This window comes from Rousettus aegyptiacus, unplaced genomic scaffold (genome assembly GCF_014176215.1).
Source record: "Rousettus aegyptiacus isolate mRouAeg1 unplaced genomic scaffold, mRouAeg1.p scaffold_m13_p_1, whole genome shotgun sequence".
NCBI classification, from domain to species: Eukaryota; Metazoa; Chordata; class Mammalia; order Chiroptera; family Pteropodidae; genus Rousettus; species Rousettus aegyptiacus.
Genome location: NW_023416284.1, coordinates 86,811,535 through 86,833,855, shown reverse-complemented (window position 1 = coordinate 86,833,855; position 22,321 = coordinate 86,811,535). Strand labels below are relative to the sequence as shown.

Here is a 22,321-nt window from a genome sequence, read left to right as displayed (position 1 = left end):
CCATACAAAAACCTATATGATAGTACTGCTAGGTAAATGTTTAATGATAAATATGTATGCAAGTTTGAGTCTATAGTAACATATAATTATTCAAGTATATATTAAATAAAATATAGTTAATTTTCCTTATTTTAGAAACCTAACCTTTATGTACAAGCTGGTAATTTATGATAACTTTCAGAGAACACATTATGAAACTACTAGTACAATATCCCATAGCACATGATCAAAACAGAAACACATGATCATCTTGTACTAAATCTAAAATTAAAATATAATCCTTCCTATTTATCCCCTTCAAAAAAACTGCATGCATGTTTTCTTGAAGGATGACAGAGACAGGAGAGTGACTCAGGGAGCTGTGCCTACTGCAATAATGCTTGTTTTGTAATGCTGGAATCATTTCTAGAATATGCCACTTTCATGGTACACTGATATAGAAAGTCTTAGTAAAACCAAATTATTTCTAATACTTTTTCAATATTAAAGGTGAGGCCAACTTCGCTAACTGACATGAAGCCAGGGTGACCACATGGACGTGGGTGTGCTAAACTCTAACGGTACCTGGGTATAAAAGCAAGTACCTTTGAGTAACTTAATTTTTTTTTCTCGGCTACCACTTTATAAATTTGCTCCAAGTCTCTCAGATTTCTTCTAACTTATATTATATCCAGCCATTTCCCCTTAATCATTACATTCTTCTGTAGCTCAAGCAGCTCTTAAAATTCCCCTTTCTTCCAAGAAGTCCCCCTTGATTTGTTGGAGTAGTAGTCCTTGAACCACCTCATTTGGGTATGGGTTTTTTTTTTTTTTTTTTTTCCTGTGCCTACCCTCTATTCTCTAAGACATTAAAGCACTTACCTGTTTCTATTTTGCTTAAAATTTTATTATCTGCTAGTGTTTATGTACTTCCTTGAGCTATGTTACTGGCAGAAGGACAGCAGAAAGCACATTCAGCTGGAAGAAAGAACTGGCAGTGCTTAATTTAAGAAGTGATGAAGCCAGACAACTTTGAGTGTGACACAGATCCTGCCCTTACAAGCCTTGTAGTCTTAGAGAAGTCACTAACCTATCTCTAAGCCCCATTTTTTTTTTTATCTGTGAAATGGACATAATACCACCTAGCTTATAAGGTTTACAGAGGCTGTTGAGAGCACTAAAAGATAATTTACTGCAGTGCTTGGCATATGGCAAGCTCCCACCAAGAAGAGAATTAACAGGACACCTGACAAATGCTTTCTGACAAAGGTCAGACAAACAGAAGGTAGGCTAGAATTTAAGTATTTATTCTGAGTTTTAAAATTAGACCTATAAAGCTATATAGCTAATAAAAATGTTTAAATAAAGATGCTTAGGGGAAAAATGTCAACTAAATTACATCTTGTAGTGAAGACACATTTTGTAGTGGCTGAATGCTATATGCTATTTAAAATAATACAACTAGAATTGCATTTTTGTAATTTAATTCATAGTCATAAGTTTTATTGAACATATTTGTAAAAGATTAAACGTTCACTTCCAGGTACTAAGGTTTCCCCTTATACAGCAAAAGAACAAACACAGCACTGACTTATTACAAATAATGCATACTGTATATGGTTATACAGTATACAGTGGGATTCTGTGACACTCATAAAAGAATTAGAAAACCCTGACACGTAAACTACAAATAGAGAATTGCTCGGTTTTCTTCTGAAGCAAATAGTATGATAAAGTTAGGTGAGGAATGCTAACATTGAAAGACCTCACCATGACCTGAACAAATGGCCCGTGGTTTATCAGCAGCTCCTACTGCTTAGTGGCTAAGGAGCATCTTCAAATGTTTAGAAAACACAGACTCTGCAAGAGCAGTGTTCTTAGTTACTGAGCAAGATACCTCAAAGGATAAGAAGTGGAGAGAAAAGAAACTGTTGGAGGGGAAGGAGTGAACAGCGATGGGCAGTGCTAGCTCTCACACTGTAGCTGTTTCTAATGGCACCCATGGATATCCAAGCTCCATCACATGTAACAAAGCAGTCCTCAGGGACAGGCAACATAGTGATGTAAAATGACAGATCAAATTAAGAGTGAGACAACAAAAAGCTACATTGAAAAGATGCTTAATATTTAGCACTGTGAAAAATAAAAATTAGGCAGCAAATGCAAAGATAACTCATTGACATCTGGACCACAAAAAATCTACCCCAATTATAACATTTTTTTAATGCAAATCATAAATTTTTCTAAAAATCTACTTGAATTGGGAGAGTTCAAACTATCTGTTGATATGAATTTTTCAAGTACACCTGTATGGCTTAGGTGAGCTAAAGCTTCAAAGTTGTCTAAATATAACTTTCCAAATCTCTTCTTATCAATCTGTCCATGTGTCTTGGAAGCTGTTGGCACTAAAACTCTAGTAAATGAGACACTGAAAAATGCTTTACTGTACATCACATGACATCCCCAAAACACTCTTTGAAAAAGTAACTCTTCCTGTGGCATTCACCATAAAACATTTAGCTAAGAAAAAACTATATGTGTGTGTGTGTGTGTATGTATATATATATACATATATATATATATGTATATATATATATAATTTTAAAGTGATACAGGACCTAATGTAATAAAAATGACAAAACAAACACTGCTTGGGCATTTCGAATAAGGTTATTTTGGTTGAAATAAAAATACACCAACATCTTCTTTCTAAGTTACCAATTCAGGGGAAAAGAAAGGTGGGGAGAGAGAGAAATTACAAACTTAATGCTTTATATACAAATATCTTAGGGCACTTAAGACAGTGGACAATTTTGTTACTTGTTATCTTTGGACTGCCCTTATTTCGGTGGTATTTATGTTTTCATCATGGTTGAAGAAACAGCTTGGAAACAGGTGAGTTGCAAGTGCATGGTACTCTTGAACTTGTTTAGCAGCTCTTCCAGTAACCTGCAGGGAGTAGAGACTATTTTATAACCTGACAGAATGAAGATTGTCTAGCAATATGAGAAAACATGCAGGGAAACAAACTGCTCAATTTTGGTTCCTGTGCATTCAAAAAATTGTTTATCTAAGGATTCTCAATTCCTATCCTTTTCCCCAAATTAATTAGATTCCTTCCTAAAACAGATTGTCTGCATCTGTACTTTTGCTTAATTCACTTTTTAAAAATTTACATACACTAAAATGTACTCTTTTTGGTATACAGTTCTGTGAATGTTGATAAACACATCTTAGCAGCCTAACAACCTCCACAACTGGGATGAAGAACAGGTCTATCACCCTTCAAATATTCTCGTGCTGCCCCTTTTTGCCACCTTTCCCTTTACCCCCACACCTGGAAAATTATTCTGTTTCTCTTATTTTGCATCTTTGTCTTTAATAAATATTGACAAATGGTGAACTAAAGTGGTGAATTAAGTACCAGAAGAATCAGGGTTAGTTCTAATTCCACTGGGCAAATCAGTCTACTACTTGATGACTCAATTTGTTTCCTTAACTGGTCTGATATATCCATATAATTTTAGGGCCAGAAGGGATCTTAGATTCATCTAGTTCAGATGAAGTGACCAAAAATGGGCCTATGGGCATTGGGGTCAAGAGATTATTTCATTGTTTAACAATACTCAATATTAGAACACTGCTCCAACAGTAGATCTAAAACACAGTCCCCATCTAGGACTGTATCAGGATTTCTGTTGTTAACTCCCCCCAAAAGCACTAGCTTTTGAGCCATGTTCCACATGTTAAAAATAATAGTGATTGTTTTAATCTATATCATATTTGTTTTAAAGAAAACAGCAGAGTTTAGAATCAATTCAGATAGAGCTTGAAGGTTAGTGTGAGAAAAAGGAAGTAGGAAAATGGAAGACACAGACAGGGTTGCAAGTGGGCAGTTTGTACAGGCATCCACTTGCCCATTTAGGAACATACACAGGAACGTACAAGCAAAACAACTGGTCTGCTATTCATTCTTCCAAGCCCAGTCCAAATCTCTATATGACATTTTCCTACCATTAGTCCAGCCCTATGTGTTGTTCTCTCTGCCCTCTGAGTTTCCATGACATTCACCTGTGCTAGAGCGCAGAGCCCATGTTGAGTTTTTCACATAGTTTAATAACACCATAAATATTTGTTTATGGACTGATCAGCCAAATGCAAAGACAGGTGGACTTCAGTTACAGATGATGAAGGAGCAAAGATCTATAATGTTTCCAATACCTCAGCTGAGGGTGGGCTGGGCATTTACGAAATTTGTCTGGCCTAGATTTTGTCTCAGGTCAAAATTTCCTTTATATGAGTAGCAAAGTTTAAATTCAGGCTGAGAAAATCAATACAGTATAGGTGAAACATATATAACTTTATAATGTCATAGGTACAAATCGATTCTTTCTTAATACATAAAGCACAAAATGTACATTGCTGAGCTACTCAAAGGAAAAAAAAATGGAGTGCTGAATTTTATCACACTGTCCTTTTACATTTCTCTAAGTAATATCTTCTTAAAAATTTAAGACAATAATAGTTTACTGATGAGTCAAAATAAAGTTTCTTATGATGTTTTCTACACCAGTCACTTAAAACAAGACAGGAACTAGTTTCTAAATTGTCACTTGGGAGACAAGAAAGGCACTACTGACATAATGCATATTGCTAAGAGCTTAAGTGCTGTTTTTTCTTAAATCCAAATCACTATTTATGAAAAGAGTACTTTTAGACAACAAAATCTTCAACATATCTAACAGGCTGAAAATAGCATACAGAACTTACTTTTTGTCTGCTCCACTGGAAAGCTGAGGCAGGGCTTCCAAAGCCTGTTTAAAACTAGACCTAGAACACAAACAGCAACATTTAAGTTGAAACATTTCTAAGGGAAATTAAGCACATCATTAAAAATTCTTAAGCATATTTTAAATATAAAGAAACCAGTATAAACCAGTGAAGCATGTAAAAACATGAGAAAATTAAGAGTGAAAACAATAGAAAAAGTAAAAGTGAGGGCACAGTTATCAGAAAGAGGCTTTGTAGGAGTAGGGTCAAAAAAGTCATCTAGGAAATGAAAAACTAAGGGAGAAACTGATTTTTATAAAAAGAATGCTACTCATGATAGATGAAAGCTTCATGTGGGCATTTAAATTTTTAAAAAGTCTTTATTTTCAAAATAAACCTGAATTATAGATAAAGCAACTGGTAAGAAAGGAAGGAAGCTAAGTAGAAATAAGAATGATCTAATGAAGGATTACATGAATGCGGACATTTAAAGTATTGGCCTGTCCAGGGCCTGATTTACAGCCAATATCTTATAATAATAGAACATAATTTTTATAGAATTGTTATTATTGCATTTTAAATTTGTAAGATAATGGAGAGATTATACATATTTAAAATTCAACATTATTTCGCTTCATGAAAAAGAGTGAGTTTTAAAACCAATTTGGTGCATTTAACTTGTTAAAGTACCAGAAAAATTACTGAATCAAATGAAAAGTATTTTAGGGGAGATTATTTGTTAATAACTTGTACCATTCACTAAGAAACAGTTATTCTTATTTTTTATGCTAGTTGACTAAAGTGAAGAAATAAATATAATTATTCATGACTTTAAAGTGGTTTTTAATTTTGTATTGTAAAAACATCCTCATCAGTAGACCAGGAAATACTTTTGAGCAGTATTTCTCAAACAAGGGGCAGGAATCATAGCAGAACAGAGACTGACTACAAAGTCTCAAAAGTCATAAAATGCACCTGGAAGCTTCAGCTGTTCCTAGTGGGGCAGGGTGTGGGTGCGAGGATAGGTTATAGCTTGTGGGCACACTTAGCTCCCTTCCCAATATGAAGTTGGTTCTCCTGTTTCCTGATGTCAAGGGAAGTCCCTCCTATAATCACCACGACCATCTTGTTTCTTGTAAAACCTCTTCTCAATTAATCAAAACAAATGGGATTCTCTTTACATTATGATAAAATGATGGTAAAGATGATACCACCTATTATTTGTAGTGTGTCAACAGTTTAGAAGGGGACTTAACATATTTTTCTCACTTATTTTCCCCAAAACTTTACCTAGAAAGTATTACTATCTTCCTTTTATAATGAGGAACTTGAGCTTTAAAAGGTTAAGTTAGTGAGAATAACACATAGGTACTTACACAAGGCATGCACACACATCAAATATGGACTGAGTGCTTTTATCATCTGTTATTTAGCACGTTGTGCAGTAAAACAAAGATTGGGAAAAGGTATGGTTAAATAACTAACATGGGAGCCATATAGAAATGGCTTCTGGTCAGCCAAGATGAATAGAAATAAGAAGCTAATTTTATTTGTTAGCAAAATAGTTAAGAAATCTTTCTTTCAGTTGTAATGATGACAGAATTATGGCATAAGGCATGTTATCAAAAGCTGGAAATGAATAAGTAGATTGTACAAAATGTCCTTAAACATTTTATTTGTATACTTCTCATATACTTCTCATGTATTTGCATGGCTTCTCATGTACATTAACAGTATAAACCAATATTTCCTAGGTAATATTGTCAGTAAACAATTTTGTAAAAGCAAGTAGTTAGTTCTATTTCAGTTCAACTACTGATGTTTCAATGATAGGAAATCCTGACTTTCATTCAAAACAGCTAAAAATTATCATCAAATTTCCACTACAAAATTCTGCAGAGAAACCACAAAGCTTCCTCTTACGCTGATATTTACAACACTTGAACTGTCCTTCAAAAGTCTGCTATGAATAGATTGACTCAAATCTTATTTTCTTCCTTTTTAAAGAAGAATGAAATGCGTTGCTATATCATTTATGAGACTAAGATTTATCTTACAGAATGAAAAACATAAAATTATATTAAACCTTTCCTCTTTTATAGTACACTACAAAGAACCAATCTTAGGAGTCTGTGGCTTAGTATAAGTGTATGCTTTTTAGTTAAAAAAGTGATTAAAGATAGACTTTGTCACATCACAAAATCATAAACATTCATTCTGAGCAGTTATCTTTACAAAGGATTTTATATACTACCAGTAAGACAAGCTTTATTTTTAATGAAATATTCAGAATAAAAACATTTAGCATCTCACTTGCTTTCAGGAGTCAGATGAACAGCCACAGTATCCCTCAAAGCACAGATTTCAAGCCTTGCCTAAAGATGAGAAAAGGACAAAGTGACAACAGGGAACTATGACAATTATCAAATAGAAATAAGTAATGAGGGGGACAGTCTCTACCTTGTTTACTACAGGCACAGAGTTACCTCCACTCTTATGGTGATGACTAGTTACAAACGGGCTTTCTAAAATAGTCCGAAGAAACTGGCTATGAAAAAATATCCTTTTACTGAAAATCAACTTATTGTCAAGTATGACTATGTGAAGGCAGAGAGCTAGATATCTTGCTATAAAAGGTACAAACTATACAAAGATTTTCCAGCAATCTGCATTTACTATCTAATTAGTAATTTTTCTTTTAGTCTGCTTTTGAGAAGAAGGAAAGTCTGAAACACTGTCCCTTAATTATTCCTCTCCACCATAGATTTAAGAAAATGGGTTGCCTTACTTCCTTACACCTATACCCTTTAGGCACACTGACTTTAATCACAAAAGCTGAGCTGAAGTTCTGCAGATTCAATGCAATGTCTATTAAAATCACATCTGGCTTAAAAAAAAAAAATTGACAAGTTGATTCCAGACAGACAAAACAATCTTGAAAAGGAATAACACAGTTGGAGAAATTCACACTTCTTGATATCAAAACTTACTACAAAGCTATAACAATCAAGACAGTGTAACACTGGTATATGGACAGACATATAGGTCAATAGAATTGAATGTCCAGAAATAAACCCCTACATTTATGATCAACTAACTGATTTTTGATAAGAGTGCTGAGACCATTAAATGGGCAAAGAATGCTGGGTAACTGGATATCCACATGCACATGACTGAAGTTAGATCCCTTCCTTAAAACAAAATTAACTCAAAATGGACCTAAATGTAAGTGATAAAACTCTAAAACACTTAGAATAAAACTGGAGTAAATCTTTATGATGTTGGGCTGGCCAAGCCTTTTTAGAAATGGCATCAAAGGACAAGCAATGAAAGAAAAAAGATACATTGGGCTTCATCAGATATTAAAAATTCTGTGCTTAAAGGAAACCAACAAGACAGTGGAATGACAACCCACAGAATGAGACACCACTTCTCACACATGAAGATAACTATACTCTATAACACAAACAGTAACATGTATTGGTGAGGCTATAGAGAAATTGGAATCCTCACTGGAATTGCTGATAGAAAGTAAAATGGCATATAACATTTTGAAAATAGTCTAGCAGTTCACTAAAAGATTAAACAGAGTAACTATATGACCTAGCAATTCCATTACTAGGTATATAACGAAGAGAAATTAAAACGTATGCCTACAAATAACTTGTAAATGAATGTTCACAGAGGCATTCTTCCTATTAGCCAAAAATGAAAACCCAAGTATTCATTAAATGATGAATGAATAAATAAAATATGGTATATTTATATTTATTGACATAAAAAGGAATGAAGTGCTGCTACATGTTACACCATGGATGAACCTTGAAAAAATTATGCTTCGTGAAAGAAGCTACTCACTAAAAGCCATACTCTATGATTCCATTTATATGATAATTTCAGAATATGTAAATCACACAGATAGAAAGCAGACTGGTGCTTGTCTACTACCGGGGAGAGGGTGTGGGAGGAAAATGGATAGTGACTGCTAATGGGTCTGGGGTTTCTTTCTGGGGTGATGCAATGTTCTAAAATTGATTGTGGTGATGATTACACAACTCTGTGAACACAGTAAAAAGAAAATTCACTGAATTGTATACTCTTTATCTTGTAGATCCATTATATGGTATATGAATTATGACTTTTGTAATTCAAAAAGGCTAACCTAAATAATGCAGAACTTTAAGTTGAATATTTTAGGAGGAATAAATAAATCACTGTGAAACTAATCTTCATGTTGAAATTTTATGGAAACAAAGTGAAAAGGTATTTTAATTAACCTATAAATTACACCAATTATAAAAGTGGTTATTTATATAATATTAAAAAAACTGTATGCCAGAAAATGTCATGCTAACAGATCAGCTAAAATCACTAAACCATCATTCCACTCTTCTATAAACTGGCTCTCAGGAAGGTTTTGAAAACTGATGCATTGGTCTTTTATGTAAACAACTATTAAAGATTAATCTGTAGCCCTTCGCAGTTATCTGCTCAAAAAAAAGACACTGAAAACAGTCATTCCCAATGGGAAAGGGTGAAGTTTTAACTTTTTCAAAGTTAAAACTTTTAACTTTTTCAAAGTGGAAAAATGCCTGTCCAGTTCCTAAGATATATCAAAATATTAGATATTGGAAGTCACGGTGGCTAGGTGTCCCCTGGACACATGTACAGTAAATTCTCATTTAATGTCATCCATAGATTCTTGGAAACTGTGACCTTAAGTGAAATGATGTATAATGAAACCAAATTTTACCATAGGCTGGTAGCTGGAAATAAGAGTTAAGTTCTTATGACATATTTCTGGTCATGAAAACATCACCAAACTTCTAAATAAAGACCCCAAACACTTATAATATTAAACACTGAAATAAATGTGAGCTATACATATGTTTAAGAAAGATTAATACAAACAAATAAGATCATTATTGTATAACCACTTATTCTAGTTCAGGATCTCAGGTGGCTGAAGCCTGTCCAGGCAGCTCAGGGTGCAAGGTGGGTCCCTCCCTGGAGAGGGAACATCACACACACCCCACACTCACATAGACTGGGACAGTGCAGAAATGCGCACAGCTTTGGAATGTGAGAGGCAACCAGAGTACCCAGGGAAAAAACCCTTATAGACATGGGGAGAATGTACACCCCCAAAAAAGACAGAGGCCCCAGCTGGGAATCAATGTTTTTTCCTTTTCAATGTTATAATGAAACAATGTTGAACAAAACATTATTCAAGGACCTGTCGTATATGGAAAAAGTTCTCCAGCTGATTATCTCTTCTTAACTTCTTCCTGTTAGCTTTGAGAAAAATTTTGCCATAAGGTAAATGGACTGCAGAGGTAATTTGCCAGGAGGGAAGATTTTTGTTATTATTTCAAAACTGCATAGGCCCACTGTAGTTACTGTAACTTCCTTTTAACTAATCTTCAGTATATCCTTTTTGCAACTGCTCTCTTGTAATAGAACTACTATAATCATCATGATCTTTCAACTTTATATCAAAAGTCTAATAAATCAGATTTCTTGGGAAAATTGAGGCAACTGTAAATATATGTTTTTGTCTTTCCGCTAAACAACTTGCCTAATTAGTGCTCTACATTCCTTTTGCCTCCCAAATTTTCAAATGTATAGACAAAGAAAGAATTTTACAGTAAACATCTGTATACCCACAGACTTTACCATTAACATTTACTAGTACTACCATATATCTATCAATTCATTATATTATTTTAATGTACTACATCATTAACTAGAGTAGACTTTCAATTTTTTTATTTTTTCATTTTTTGAGTTAAAATTTATATACTACACAATGGACAAATATTAAAGTGTACCATTTGATGAGTTTTGACCGAAGCATACACTTGTGTAATGGAAATCCATATCAAGGTACAGAACCTGTGAAGCTCCCTCAGGCCCCTTCCCAGTTAATCTCAATCGCCCAGGGCAATGCACTTTCCTAAGAGTTTTTCTACCAAAGGTTAGTTTTATCTGTTCTAGAACTTCATGTACATGAAATCCATATAGTAATATGTGTGCTTTTGTGTAAGGTTTCCTTCACTCAAATGAAAGCTGAGATTCATCCAGGTGGTAGTTTGTCCACCTTGATATTGAATAGTATTTGGTTATATAAACGTACCAGTTTGTTAGTTCTGTTGATGGGCACCTGGTCTGTTTCCAGTGTTTGGCTATTATGAAAAAAAACTGCTATGAGCATACTTATGTCCCTCACCCACCCGCCTGCACCAACACATACAACATATGCTTGGTTAAATACTGAGGATTAGAATGGCTGGGTCATAGGAATGTACATATTTAGTTTTCAAAGAAACTATATAAGTTTTTACCAAAGTAGTTGTACAATTTACACTCCCGACAATGTGTGAAAGCTCCAAATGATGATGTTGACCATCTTCTCATGTGCTGACTCGCAACTCTGACTCTTTTGGAAACTTAATTACGTGTATACTAGACCTTCTGATATTGTCCCAAGGAAATCTAATTTTTTCCTAATTATTCTTTTCTGTTTTCATATTGGATAATTTCTGTTGATTTACAAAGTCAATGACTTTTTCTTTTATCCTCTCTATTCTGCATAAAAAGAAAAAAATCATAGAACGTTTGAAGGAATTTGCATTCAGATAATTTCTTAAGTGTCATAAAGGTCTTATTCTACTCTAAAGAAACAGAAACTCTGGAACTTGTAGACAATGCATAACAGGGATGGCTTATGCAAGAGAGATGACAGAGATCTCAAATCAGCAAATCTGTTCCAAAATAAAACAAAACAAAATAAAACTAAAACCCTGTCTTTATTATAAGATTGATGACTAAAAATACATTTGTATGTTTTAAATGAAAATAAAAGTTGAACATGGAACTGAACAATTTTGGTACCTGTAATGCTCCATTTTTGCTGAAGGATGAAACACACTGCATAAGGCGGCTTAGCTCTTCAGAAACTGCTTCAACCACTTTGGATAGGACTCGAGGCACCAATTCTTTGGAAATAGTGAACACCTGATAGAAAATTTAAAATAAGAAGAAATGGTGTATTAAAGAAACTTTTCTTGACTTGAATTTGTTAAAAACAAAGGAATGCACCAAATAATTCACAGGTCTTCATAGTCACATTTTTAAAGGGTCAGAATTATAAATGAAAGGAAGATGGTGACTTATACTTAAGTTGTATTACACAACAAAAATAATCCTCTGAAAATATATTGGCAAATATAATTCTGAAAGATTGCTGATGTGGACAAAATAAAAATAGTTTTAAGGATTTCTTCTTCCTCTTCCCCTTACACAAAGAGAAATATGATTTCTAAAGAAGAAATTAGAGGAATAAAAACATAATAGGTCAGACTCTCCTTAGATCAAAACAAACACCACTTTATAATGGGTACATTATTCTGTATGGGATAACGAAGTCCTCAGTTTTACTATTGAGTGAATTAATATATATTTTCTTTCATTTGATATAAAACACTATTTTCAAACTTTTAATTTTAATATTTTCCAACTACGAGTTAATATATTTGGAAATTTGGTAAAACATTTCATTATTCTGATTTATAAGTTAAACTAAATCACACTTCCTTTTTAGATTTTCCTTTTTTCAGATTGAGTCACCAGTTTAAACCTTTGCATCAACCCAAACACAACAAGAACATTTTGGCAAATAAAGATCACGTGGGAAATAATAAGGATTCTGAATGAAATTCTACTTTCAGTCACTGGGATAAATTACACAGTTCCTCTGACTATCACTTGTCTACCTATCACAGAAACACTTTCACTGACTGATGATTTTACACTTTAATTTTATTAGAAGCTAACATAATAAGAAAGCATTTTTATATCTTTGATAGAGTCATGGTTGAAAAGATATTACTCATAAAAAGATGTATGTGATAGATTCCTGAGTTAAATCATACAAAAACTTTATTTTTATAGAGGAATTTACAAGCTTCCCTTTACAAAGAAATTAAAACTATAACATGCTATGATAATCTCTTTGCTTAGCCCCATTTTATCTGGTCACCCATCAGTCTATGAGCCATAGCTATCCCGAAAGATTAGCAAAACAGTGAATAATAGACTGTGAAATTGCAGAACAGGTATTACAGTGGTGATAATGGTGGTAGATATGGTCTCTTCTTTTGATGTTCCTTAGAAGAGTCCTCCCAAGAAGAATGTTAACCAAGAATATTAATATAAAGCTTAAGATGATAATGATTCAAGTGACGGCAAGTTTTAGCATGAATCAAAGGCATCAACATCTATATGTACCTCAGCTGGCCACAGACAGGAAACCATGCACCTGCTTCCTAAATTCAGCCCGCTCTCTGAACCCATCTAACAAACATACACTTTTCTGGAATCCCAGCCACTATATAAGAACACACTGCTACATGAATAAGACACCAATGCTTATTCGTATACTGGTAAAGAAGAGGTTAATAACTTCTTTGAGATAAGGGATTTCACATTCCTTTTAATACAAGAAAAGGGGAGAATATCTTTTCAATCTCTCTACCTTTCAAATGCTAATAAATTTAGTTTTAATTATGAGAAAAAACAATTTCAAGAAAAAGACTCTCATAATTAAAAACACACGGGTGTGCATGTATGAAAGTAGAGTTTTATTTATACCCAAGATATAGTCTGAAAGGGAACAAGATCACCATAAAAACCATCAAATTTCCATTTTTATTTTTTGTTACTCATATCTCTTAGGAACATTTATTGATAGCTTACCTCTGCATGCACTGCAATTATATTCACCAATGCTTCTTTTAAATAGTTTCTGACACCTGAAATCAAGACGGGGGGTGGGGTGGTGAAAAAGGCATTTAATGGAAATACCAGCTACCTGTCCCCACTGCTGGCATTACTGCACACAGTATTACTGCCTTAGAGTTTCTAAGGAGAAGCAGAAAGTAGTATCACTATTGTCTATTTCTTTTTGAGAACCAGATGATGCAAGGACTATTGTTGTACAGGTGAAAAAAAGTTAAATCAGTTAAGAGTTGTCTTTCATTGTTTTTCTATTCTGCCATTGTTTATGTTCTCTATAACTGTTGGCCAGTCTGCTTCAAAACTGAAATTTAAAAATGTCCTTTAGTTTCTTCAGTTATATATTCTTCATATATGTACACACTCACATAAACACAAAAAAATAGACACAAGAATATTTACCCAAACTTATAAAACATATATGCTAAATATCTATTATAGCTTCATATTTCCAAAAGCAAAAGTCAAATTATTATGCAGATCTTAAAAAATTATGATCTTAAAAATTACTTCTGGGAGAAACTTCTGACATACCAAACTCAATCTGATCCTATAAAGCAAGTTAAAGATTGGACAAAATATAAGATTTCATATGGTCTAGAATTAGTGAACACTACTCTACTCAAAAGCAGGTACACATAAGATTTAACAGTGTAAGAACCTGAAGTCATACTATCTTGGATCAAACTCCAGTTTCATAACCTACAAGTTGTGACGTTCGGCAAGAAGACTGTGCCCAGTTTTCTCTTCTATCAATGAGTATGAGAACAGTACCTATCTTGTAGGGGTGTAGAGAGGATTAAAGAAGGTAATGCATGTGACTGGTCCTGGTATTCGCACGGCTCACTTTCATTATCATTATTTTGCCAAGAAAAATTATAAAAACAACATGCTGCTTTATTGTAATTTCAGAACAATTACTTTCACTTGGAATGAAATATTTTAGAATGCCTTCTAGAATCAACTGCATGTACTGAGAATTCCTTCTACAGAATAGAGAAAATTCCACTGCATTTTAAAACCATGGATGTTTAACAGTAACAATGTTAAGGAGAATTTTTTCCCAAATGTCATGTAAGCTACCGATTATTTAGAAGAGTTGAGATAAAGGCCAAGAACTATGATCAATTTTTTTGTATTGGCATTTGCAGATTCTAAATATATGACTAGCTTTTGCTTTTGTCATACACGAGTATATAGATAGGTACTATTTTGCTTTTGAGGAGTCAATTTCATATATATTTCTGAAGATTCAGTCAGTTATTAGTCATTATATTTTGTGGATAAAAAATTTGAGAAAGCTGATTGAAGAGTAATTAAATATAATCCAGAAATTAGTTGATTCTTCCTGAATAAAAGGATAACTGCAAAGTAACAGGTCTTACCTGGGAGGTAGAAGAAAAGACTATAGGAGTCTATTACAAGTGAAAGTGAAATAAACTATCTTGTGCTCAAGAACAGAAAAGCCTTATTCCTGTAAGAGTAAAGCCATACCACACAGATGTTCTTTTGGATCGTTCATCTGCTATCGTCAGTGCGTGAGGTTGGACCTGGCTGTAACACCTGCCCCCAGTAATCATGGTCACCAAAGTCAATGTACCTCCTTTCACTACCTGCTTGCTAAGCAGTCTTCACAATGTGAGTGGAGGCAGACAGGGAAGAGCACCCTGGTTCGAGAGTTCATAATCACTGTACTCAGATCTAGAACTTTAAATTGCAACTTTGGGGAAGACTAGCTCATTATGCATACATATATGAAACATATATAGTTACTAAAAATATAAGCACAATATTAGGCCAATTCTGATCTAAGGAACTTAAGAGTAAGAAATTCAACAGTCTCTGCCCTCCATGAAAACCAGGGTCCTATCAATGCGACTATATGAACAAACGTCAGGAGTTTGGGTTCTAGCAATGTTCTAGCAATGATGACTGGAAATATGAGGACAGTTTTTAACTTCTAAAATTCTTCAATGTAAAAGAGAAGAGTGGGGCCAGAATGCTGACTAAAAAGCAGAAAATTAAACTTAGAATGAAGCAAGACAATGTTACATGCTCACTATGCTATAAACTCAACTCCCACTCTGACCCTGATAGGAAAAACATTTCCTGGCAAGAACCCATCAGACTAAGCATTACTAATAAAACATCCTGTAAAAGAGATAAATCTAAATTACTCAATACAATTCTAAAGACAAAGCTGTGACTAGTATATAAAAAAAAAAAGCAAAGCACAGGATACTTTCAACCATTAGAACTATTTTTGAAAAAAAAAAAAAAATCAAGCTTCCTGTTTTAGGCTCAACACAGGTTCCGAAAGGATAATGCATTGGAAGGAGCAGAGCCTTAACCTTGGGTGAGTAAGAAAATTGTTGAATCTCTTGGAGACCTGATTTTTATGAACAGAAAAAAATGAAATAGTTGGCCCCAAATTGCAACAACAATAAACTGCTTTCAAGGGGTAAGTTGCAATATTAGAAAAAGAAAAAGGAAAAAAATCTGTGGTGATGAACAGAAACAGAACTCCTAGCCAAGTCACAGTAAATCAGTAAGGGTTCAAAGAAACAACATTAAATTGAACACATCTAAAAAACACATACTAGCTCAAGGCAGAGCTTGGTGAAATGTTATAACCTCCCAAAGCAATGCATATGTTGGTGTTATAACTTAACAATAAAAAAATTAAAATATGAAAACGAATTCATTGATTGCCTCTCTCCAAAAAGCAACCCATTGTGTTAAATAGAGTTAAATATTTTGCATTGCCCATTGGGCTGAAATTGTTTAGATCTAAGAGAATGGCTAAAAGTTCTCATTCGTTTAACATAAAATTGTTGAGATTCTACTCCATGGTGGACACTGCTAGGCACACATCAGAGGTAGTCAGACACTGTGTCCTTCAAGTAGAATATGCAACTATACTCAGTATGACTAAGACCTCCAAAGTGCTTTGTAATTTTTACCTTAATTTACTGATGTTCAATGTGAATCTAAGTTGTATGTAGAAATATGTGCTAGATGACGATATGAAAGGATTTTACATTGTAAAAAGATCTTTGTACTCAAATTTAACTAGTTTGTAATACATTTAGTTGCTATTTCTTTAAGTTCTTAAAAGGTTAAAGCATAGTATCTGGGGGGGATGGTGGTGAAAGGGCACTACAGGCCTAGAGACTAGACACCATCCATGTCTAGGGAGTGAGGTCTGAAGGTTCATAAACACGAAACAGATACGATCTTTTGTGGTCTTCCTAGTTATGAATTTCAAATCCTTTCTCTCTTCACTCCATGTACAGTAAGTTATCTAAAGAGAAACAAAGCCAATATCACATACTGTTCATTAACCTTCCTCTTCCAGCCTCTACCCCATACTCACTCAGGGGTCCACACTGACACTTTCAGATGTGTTTCTAATAAACTAAATGCAAATTAGCTCCTTGGGTTTAATTGCCTGATGCAATTTTTGTTTGTTTTAAAATGTTGCTCCAAATCCAACCGTAAGCAGATTATCAGCTCTTTCAAAAATCTGTACCAAAAGACTGTGTAACAGTGGTAGGTGCCAGAGATTGCCTTATTTGCTCCATGTTGCACTAATGTCAAAAGACCCCATCAAAACACAGCTGGCAGCAGGTAGCAATCTTTTCAGTAGCTAGAGTGGACAGTTTGCTTTTGTTTGACTGTGAAAAATAAAAGTATGTGGAAATCATGCCAAAAGGATGGAAATTCTAACACTCAGGATTGAAAGAGAACAGACTTGGGTTTTGGGAAATGTAAACTTGGGCCTTCCTTGTGATTTCACTGACAGCTGAACTAAACTCAGCAGCCTTTTCCTTGAATGAAAGGGGTTAGATCTGGAGAGTAAGAAAGAGGTAATAAGAATGTCAACAACGATGTTGCCTGAGAAAAATCCTGGAGCTGTCAGAGAAGGGCTGTACATACATTTTGTTGTCAGAGTGGCTTAGGCCATTAAAGCACATGGCAGAATAAAGTGAAAAACGAGTTTAAAGGGACCATGGTCATTGTATATGGGGCCAAGACCATGACTTGATTTTGGTTACTTTTTTCAAAAGGACCATGATTATGACAAAGGGACCATTTTATAGTTAATTTTGGTGGCATATATTCTTTCTCTTCGCACTACAGTTTATTCTCATTTTAATGGTTGATGGTTTTAAGTTTATTGAGGTGACAGAATGAAATAACACTCAATGTGAAGTCAGAATATGTGGGATCCAGGTTCTGGATTACCTATATACCAACGATAAGGCCTTAGACAAAAATCAGTTCACTTTTAAGACGACTGCCTACTTTGCAAAATGTAGAGATTACATATATTTTGCTAACAAAACTGTTATAAAAATGTAACGTTTATTCCCTTATTCTTCAAATACCGTGCATCTACTACTGCTAGGCCCTGCCAGGTGGTGATGTACAGAAGTGAGCAAAACAGGCATAACCCACCCTAAGAGAGATTATCATTTAGTGGTAACTGTTACATATTTCAGGTGTTATTTCTTAAAGACATAAATAGTTGAGTAAAAGGCATGATGACTGGGAAAAAACGCTAATATCTCTTTCTGAAACAAATGGTGTAGAAGTCTGGACTATGTAACCCATTAAGAGTGTCATCTAGCTGCAGCATACCCTAATTGTAGGTGAAGTTCCTTTGATTGGCACCAAGAATCTCAGAACAGTTGAATGTGCATATAAGAACATGACAACAGCAGACAGCCCAGACACAATATCAAATATTACTGTGATGTGCTATAATGGGAGAGATTTGTCTTTGATGATACTTCTACTTGGCTGGTTTACACAAAATCCTCTGAAAGTTAGAAATTTAGTGAAACTCTTTTGTCATACTGGTATTGAAAAGAATGGCTAAACATCGCATACTAGGGAAGCCTCAGAATGCTGGCTCCTATGGTGAAACCTGATCAATGGCCTGACTGATTTAGAATTATATATATGTGAAGAGAAGGCAGAAGCAGATGCTGATCTCAAACACCCATGTTACTACTTACTAATCAGTCACCTTGGGGCAAGTTTCTAAATGGCTGTAACTTGTCACTTTCTCTTTATAAAAAGAGATACCATTTATTAAATGAAATATTTCTAAGAGGCTAACGATACATCTGTCAAGCAGCAAGCAGTAAGCAGATTACTGGTTATGTCCATTGACTGTCCCTTATATTCCAAAGTGTTGCACTTAGTTCATGTCCTCTCAGTGCTGGGTCCCATTCCTTCCGACTGCGGCAGCTCTTTATTTGTGTGACTACTCGATTACTATCTTTCTCCTCTGCTAGACTATAAACTCTATAAGCACAGGGATCATCTCACCTACCTCATCTTTGTATCCTCAGTACCTACTACAGTAGCTGGCTTGTAGCAAATGTTAAAAAATACTTATGAGTAAAAAAGTCAAAGGCAAAGACTCACTAGCAAGTTCCTAGAACTTAACCTTCTTAAACAAATCGATAAGTGGCTGAATGAGTGAACAAATACGTCAGAGAGAAAAATTAATATATGGAGAATTCTAGAATAAAATATTGCTGAACCTAAATACTTTTGTTTTCCAAATATGCCTTATTTTTCTAGCTATATACTTAAGCAAAAGCTTACTTAAAATAATAAACCATTAAATATTTACTGAAGGCTATGTGCGAGATACTTATGCAGATGCTCAGATATATTAGAACACAGTGCACACTCAGTAAATGTGTCAGGAAATCTAGGTTTTAGTTTCAGTTTCAACAGTAGTGGCCCATAAATGCTGGATTTATGGTACTCTTAGAGAAGGAGCTGTCAATGAGGCCAGTCTGCATAGGAAAAATAAGGCAAACCAACCTGCTTCTTGGAATTACATTGTCATGATGTAGTAATAAGTTATTTTTTTTTAAAAAGGTTTCCCTTGGATAAAACCCCACAACTTTCCATGTTATTTCGGCAAGGGAATGAGAACAGCTACTAAGCATTTAGAATATGTATCTTCTGTACTCTCTGAATATGAAATTAGAATGTGTCATGATATTTGACCAAAAAAGTGTCCCCACCCACACAGTATCAATTTAGACTACCACTTAGCAATTAATCTAGTAGCCTAGCCTGGAAATTCCCCATGGAGAAAACAAAGCTTATGTCTACTCTGAGCAAGAACTTGTAGGCTTCTTTTCGCAGGGTGGGCTTCCTGTAAGCGGGCCTGTACCATATACCATCTTCTCCAACGATATTGTCTTGTTTTTCATACATCAAAGTAGAAAAGAAGTCTTTTTTCTTGCTGTATTTGTCAGTTTCTTCTTTTAATCTAATAGGAAGGGCACCTGATTTTGGAATAGGCACACTACTACAAATATTTATTGAGTGCTTATTACTATTACATGCCAGGCTCTATTCCAGGTGCTGGGGTTCTAGCAGTGATCAAAAAGGAGCAAACCCACAAAAAACAAATTACCTTTCTACACGGGACTTATATTCTAGTAGTGACACACCCAGATTTAAGAAAACATGACCATCTTACATATGGGAGAGAGCCTTACGTCATCTCTAAAACAGCACAAGAAAGCAACTGCATGACGAAAATTGTGTGGCAAACAGTAAAACCCATATTGGCACACAGAGGGCTTCTGTTTGATTAGAATCCTCAGCACTGTTTGTGGAAAAAAATGGATCTCTGATATGCTGACAGGATGTTAGTGTGCCCATTGTGCCAGTCTCATGAAATAATGCTTAGCAATACAATAACCTGTAGTAATGTAAAATAGATAATGTACAGGTGGTTTTTTAAAAAATTTATTATTAGTTTCATTTATACAGTATATTGGTTAGACATTTATATAGTTTATTAACTATTGCTCTGTCTCTCCACCTCGCCATTACATTAATTCTAACTGCATTGCCCATGCTATGCTCCCCATCTCTGTGACCATCTATCAACTACTAATTTGTACTTCTTTAACTCTTCACCCCTTTCTCCCAACCCCCCTACTCTCTGGTGTTTTTTTCCCCCAGTTTTATTGAAATATAATTAGTTGCTCATATTTACATTGTACAATTAAGAGTTTTTTAAATTATAGCTGACATACAATATATTAGTTTTAGTTGTACAGCATAGTGATCACCCCATTAAATCTAGTACTTTTCTTCCTCCTTATGTATTACAACATTGTTGACTATTTTCTTTAACTACGCTTTATATCTCCATGACTATTTTGTAACTATCCATTTGTATTTCTTGATCCTTTTGCCCTTTTTCACTGTCACCGACCCCTGTCTGTTTTCAAAACATTCTCTGTATGAGTTTGTTTCCATTTTTGTTATTATTGTTGTTTATTTTGTTCTTTAGATTCCGCATGTATGTGAAATCATGTGGTATTTGTCTTTCTCTATCAAACTTACTTCATTTAACTCAATATTCTCTAGGTTCATCAAGACAATACCTTTTTCCATCCCTTTCCTTTTAGTCTGTGTGTGTCTTTTAATCTGAAGTGAGTCTCTTGTAGGCAGCATATGTAGGGATCCTGTTTTCCTTGGTTGGAGCATTTAATTCTTTTCCATTTGAGGTAGTCATTGATAGATATGTAGCAACATTTTGTCTTCCTGATTTTGATACATATTTTTTTGTTTTTAAAGAAGTCCCTCCAACATTTTCTGTAATAGTGGCTTGGTGGTAATGAATTCCTTTAGCTTATTTTTGTCTCGGAAGCTCTTTATCTGTCCTTCGACTCTAAATGATAGCTTTGCTAGATAAAGTATTTGTGGTTGTAGATTCTGGGTTTTCATCACTTTGAATATTTTGTGCCAACCCCTTCTGTCCTACAAATTTCTTTTGAGAAATCAGCTGTTAGTCTTATGGGTGCTCCCTTGCAAGTAACTGTTTTTGTCTTGCTGCTTTTAAGATTCCCTCTTTGTATTTAACCACTGGCATTTTAATTATGATATGTCTTGGTGTGGGTCTCTTTGGGTTTCTCTTTCTTGGGATTCTCTGAGCTTCCTGGGATTGTATGTCCATTTTCCTCACCAGGTTAGGGAAGTTTTCCATCATTATTTCTTCAAATTTCTTGTTCTCCCTCCCCTCCTTCAAGTACCCCTATTACATGGATGTTTTTATATTTAGTTTTGTTCCAAAGACTCCTTAAATTATTATACTCTTGGCTTTTTTTCTTCCTGTTGTGATTGGGTGACTTTTGCTTCCCCTTCCTTTATATTGGTGGTTCGATCCTCTTCTTCATCAACTCTATCGATTCCCTCTAATATACTCTTCATCTCAGATAATGTATTCCTCCTTTCTGACTGGTTCCCTTTTATAATTTCCATTTCCATGTTTGTTTTTTATTTCTTTGTTAAAGTTCTCACTGAGTTCATCTGCATTTTCTCTAAGTTCACTGAACATCTTTATAACCAGTGTTCTGAATTCTGCATCTGTTAAGATTGTTTGACTCCATTATTCCTGGATCTCTATTCTGTTCTCCTATATGGTTACTGCTTCTCTGTCTTTCCATTTTGGCTGCCTTTCTGTGTCTGTTCTATGTACTATGCAAAGCTCCTAAGTCTCCTGGTCTAATTAGCATGGCTTTGTGTAGTAGGTGTCCAGTGGCGCAGTCCTGAGAGGGGTTCAGCTGCAGGCCAAGTTTAGCCCTAGCCTGTGCCCCTCCGGCGCCGTCTGTTAAAATTCAGCAAGTGATACACAGATGCTGTGCTTACAGTTGTCTCAAGAAACCACACCAGAAAAAGAGGTCAGCTGCCACCAGAGGGAGTCTCAGAGGTTGCTCAGCAAGTT

At 34.7% G+C, this 22,321-nt stretch overlaps 1 protein-coding gene across 5 annotated transcripts in view; it reads right to left on the bottom strand.

The window, feature by feature from the left end:
* Nucleotides 1-1,451: 1,451 nt before the first annotated feature.
* The window catches only part of EXOC2 (exocyst complex component 2), a 193,205-nt gene continuing 172,335 nt past the window's right edge, over nt 1,452-22,321 (bottom strand). For all 5 annotated transcript variants that reach the window (XM_036237595.1, XM_016159498.2, XM_016159497.2 and 2 more), the window contains 5 exons: nt 13,507-13,562; nt 11,644-11,766; nt 7,063-7,124; nt 4,750-4,809; nt 1,452-2,928 (listed from right to left, as the gene is read on the bottom strand). In XM_036237595.1, coding sequence (XP_036093488.1) covers nt 2,835-2,928; nt 4,750-4,809; nt 7,063-7,124; nt 11,644-11,766; nt 13,507-13,562 — 395 coding nt within the window. In that variant the 3' untranslated portion in view covers nt 1,452-2,834. The remainder of the gene's footprint in view (nt 2,929-4,749; nt 4,810-7,062; nt 7,125-11,643; nt 11,767-13,506; nt 13,563-22,321) is intronic.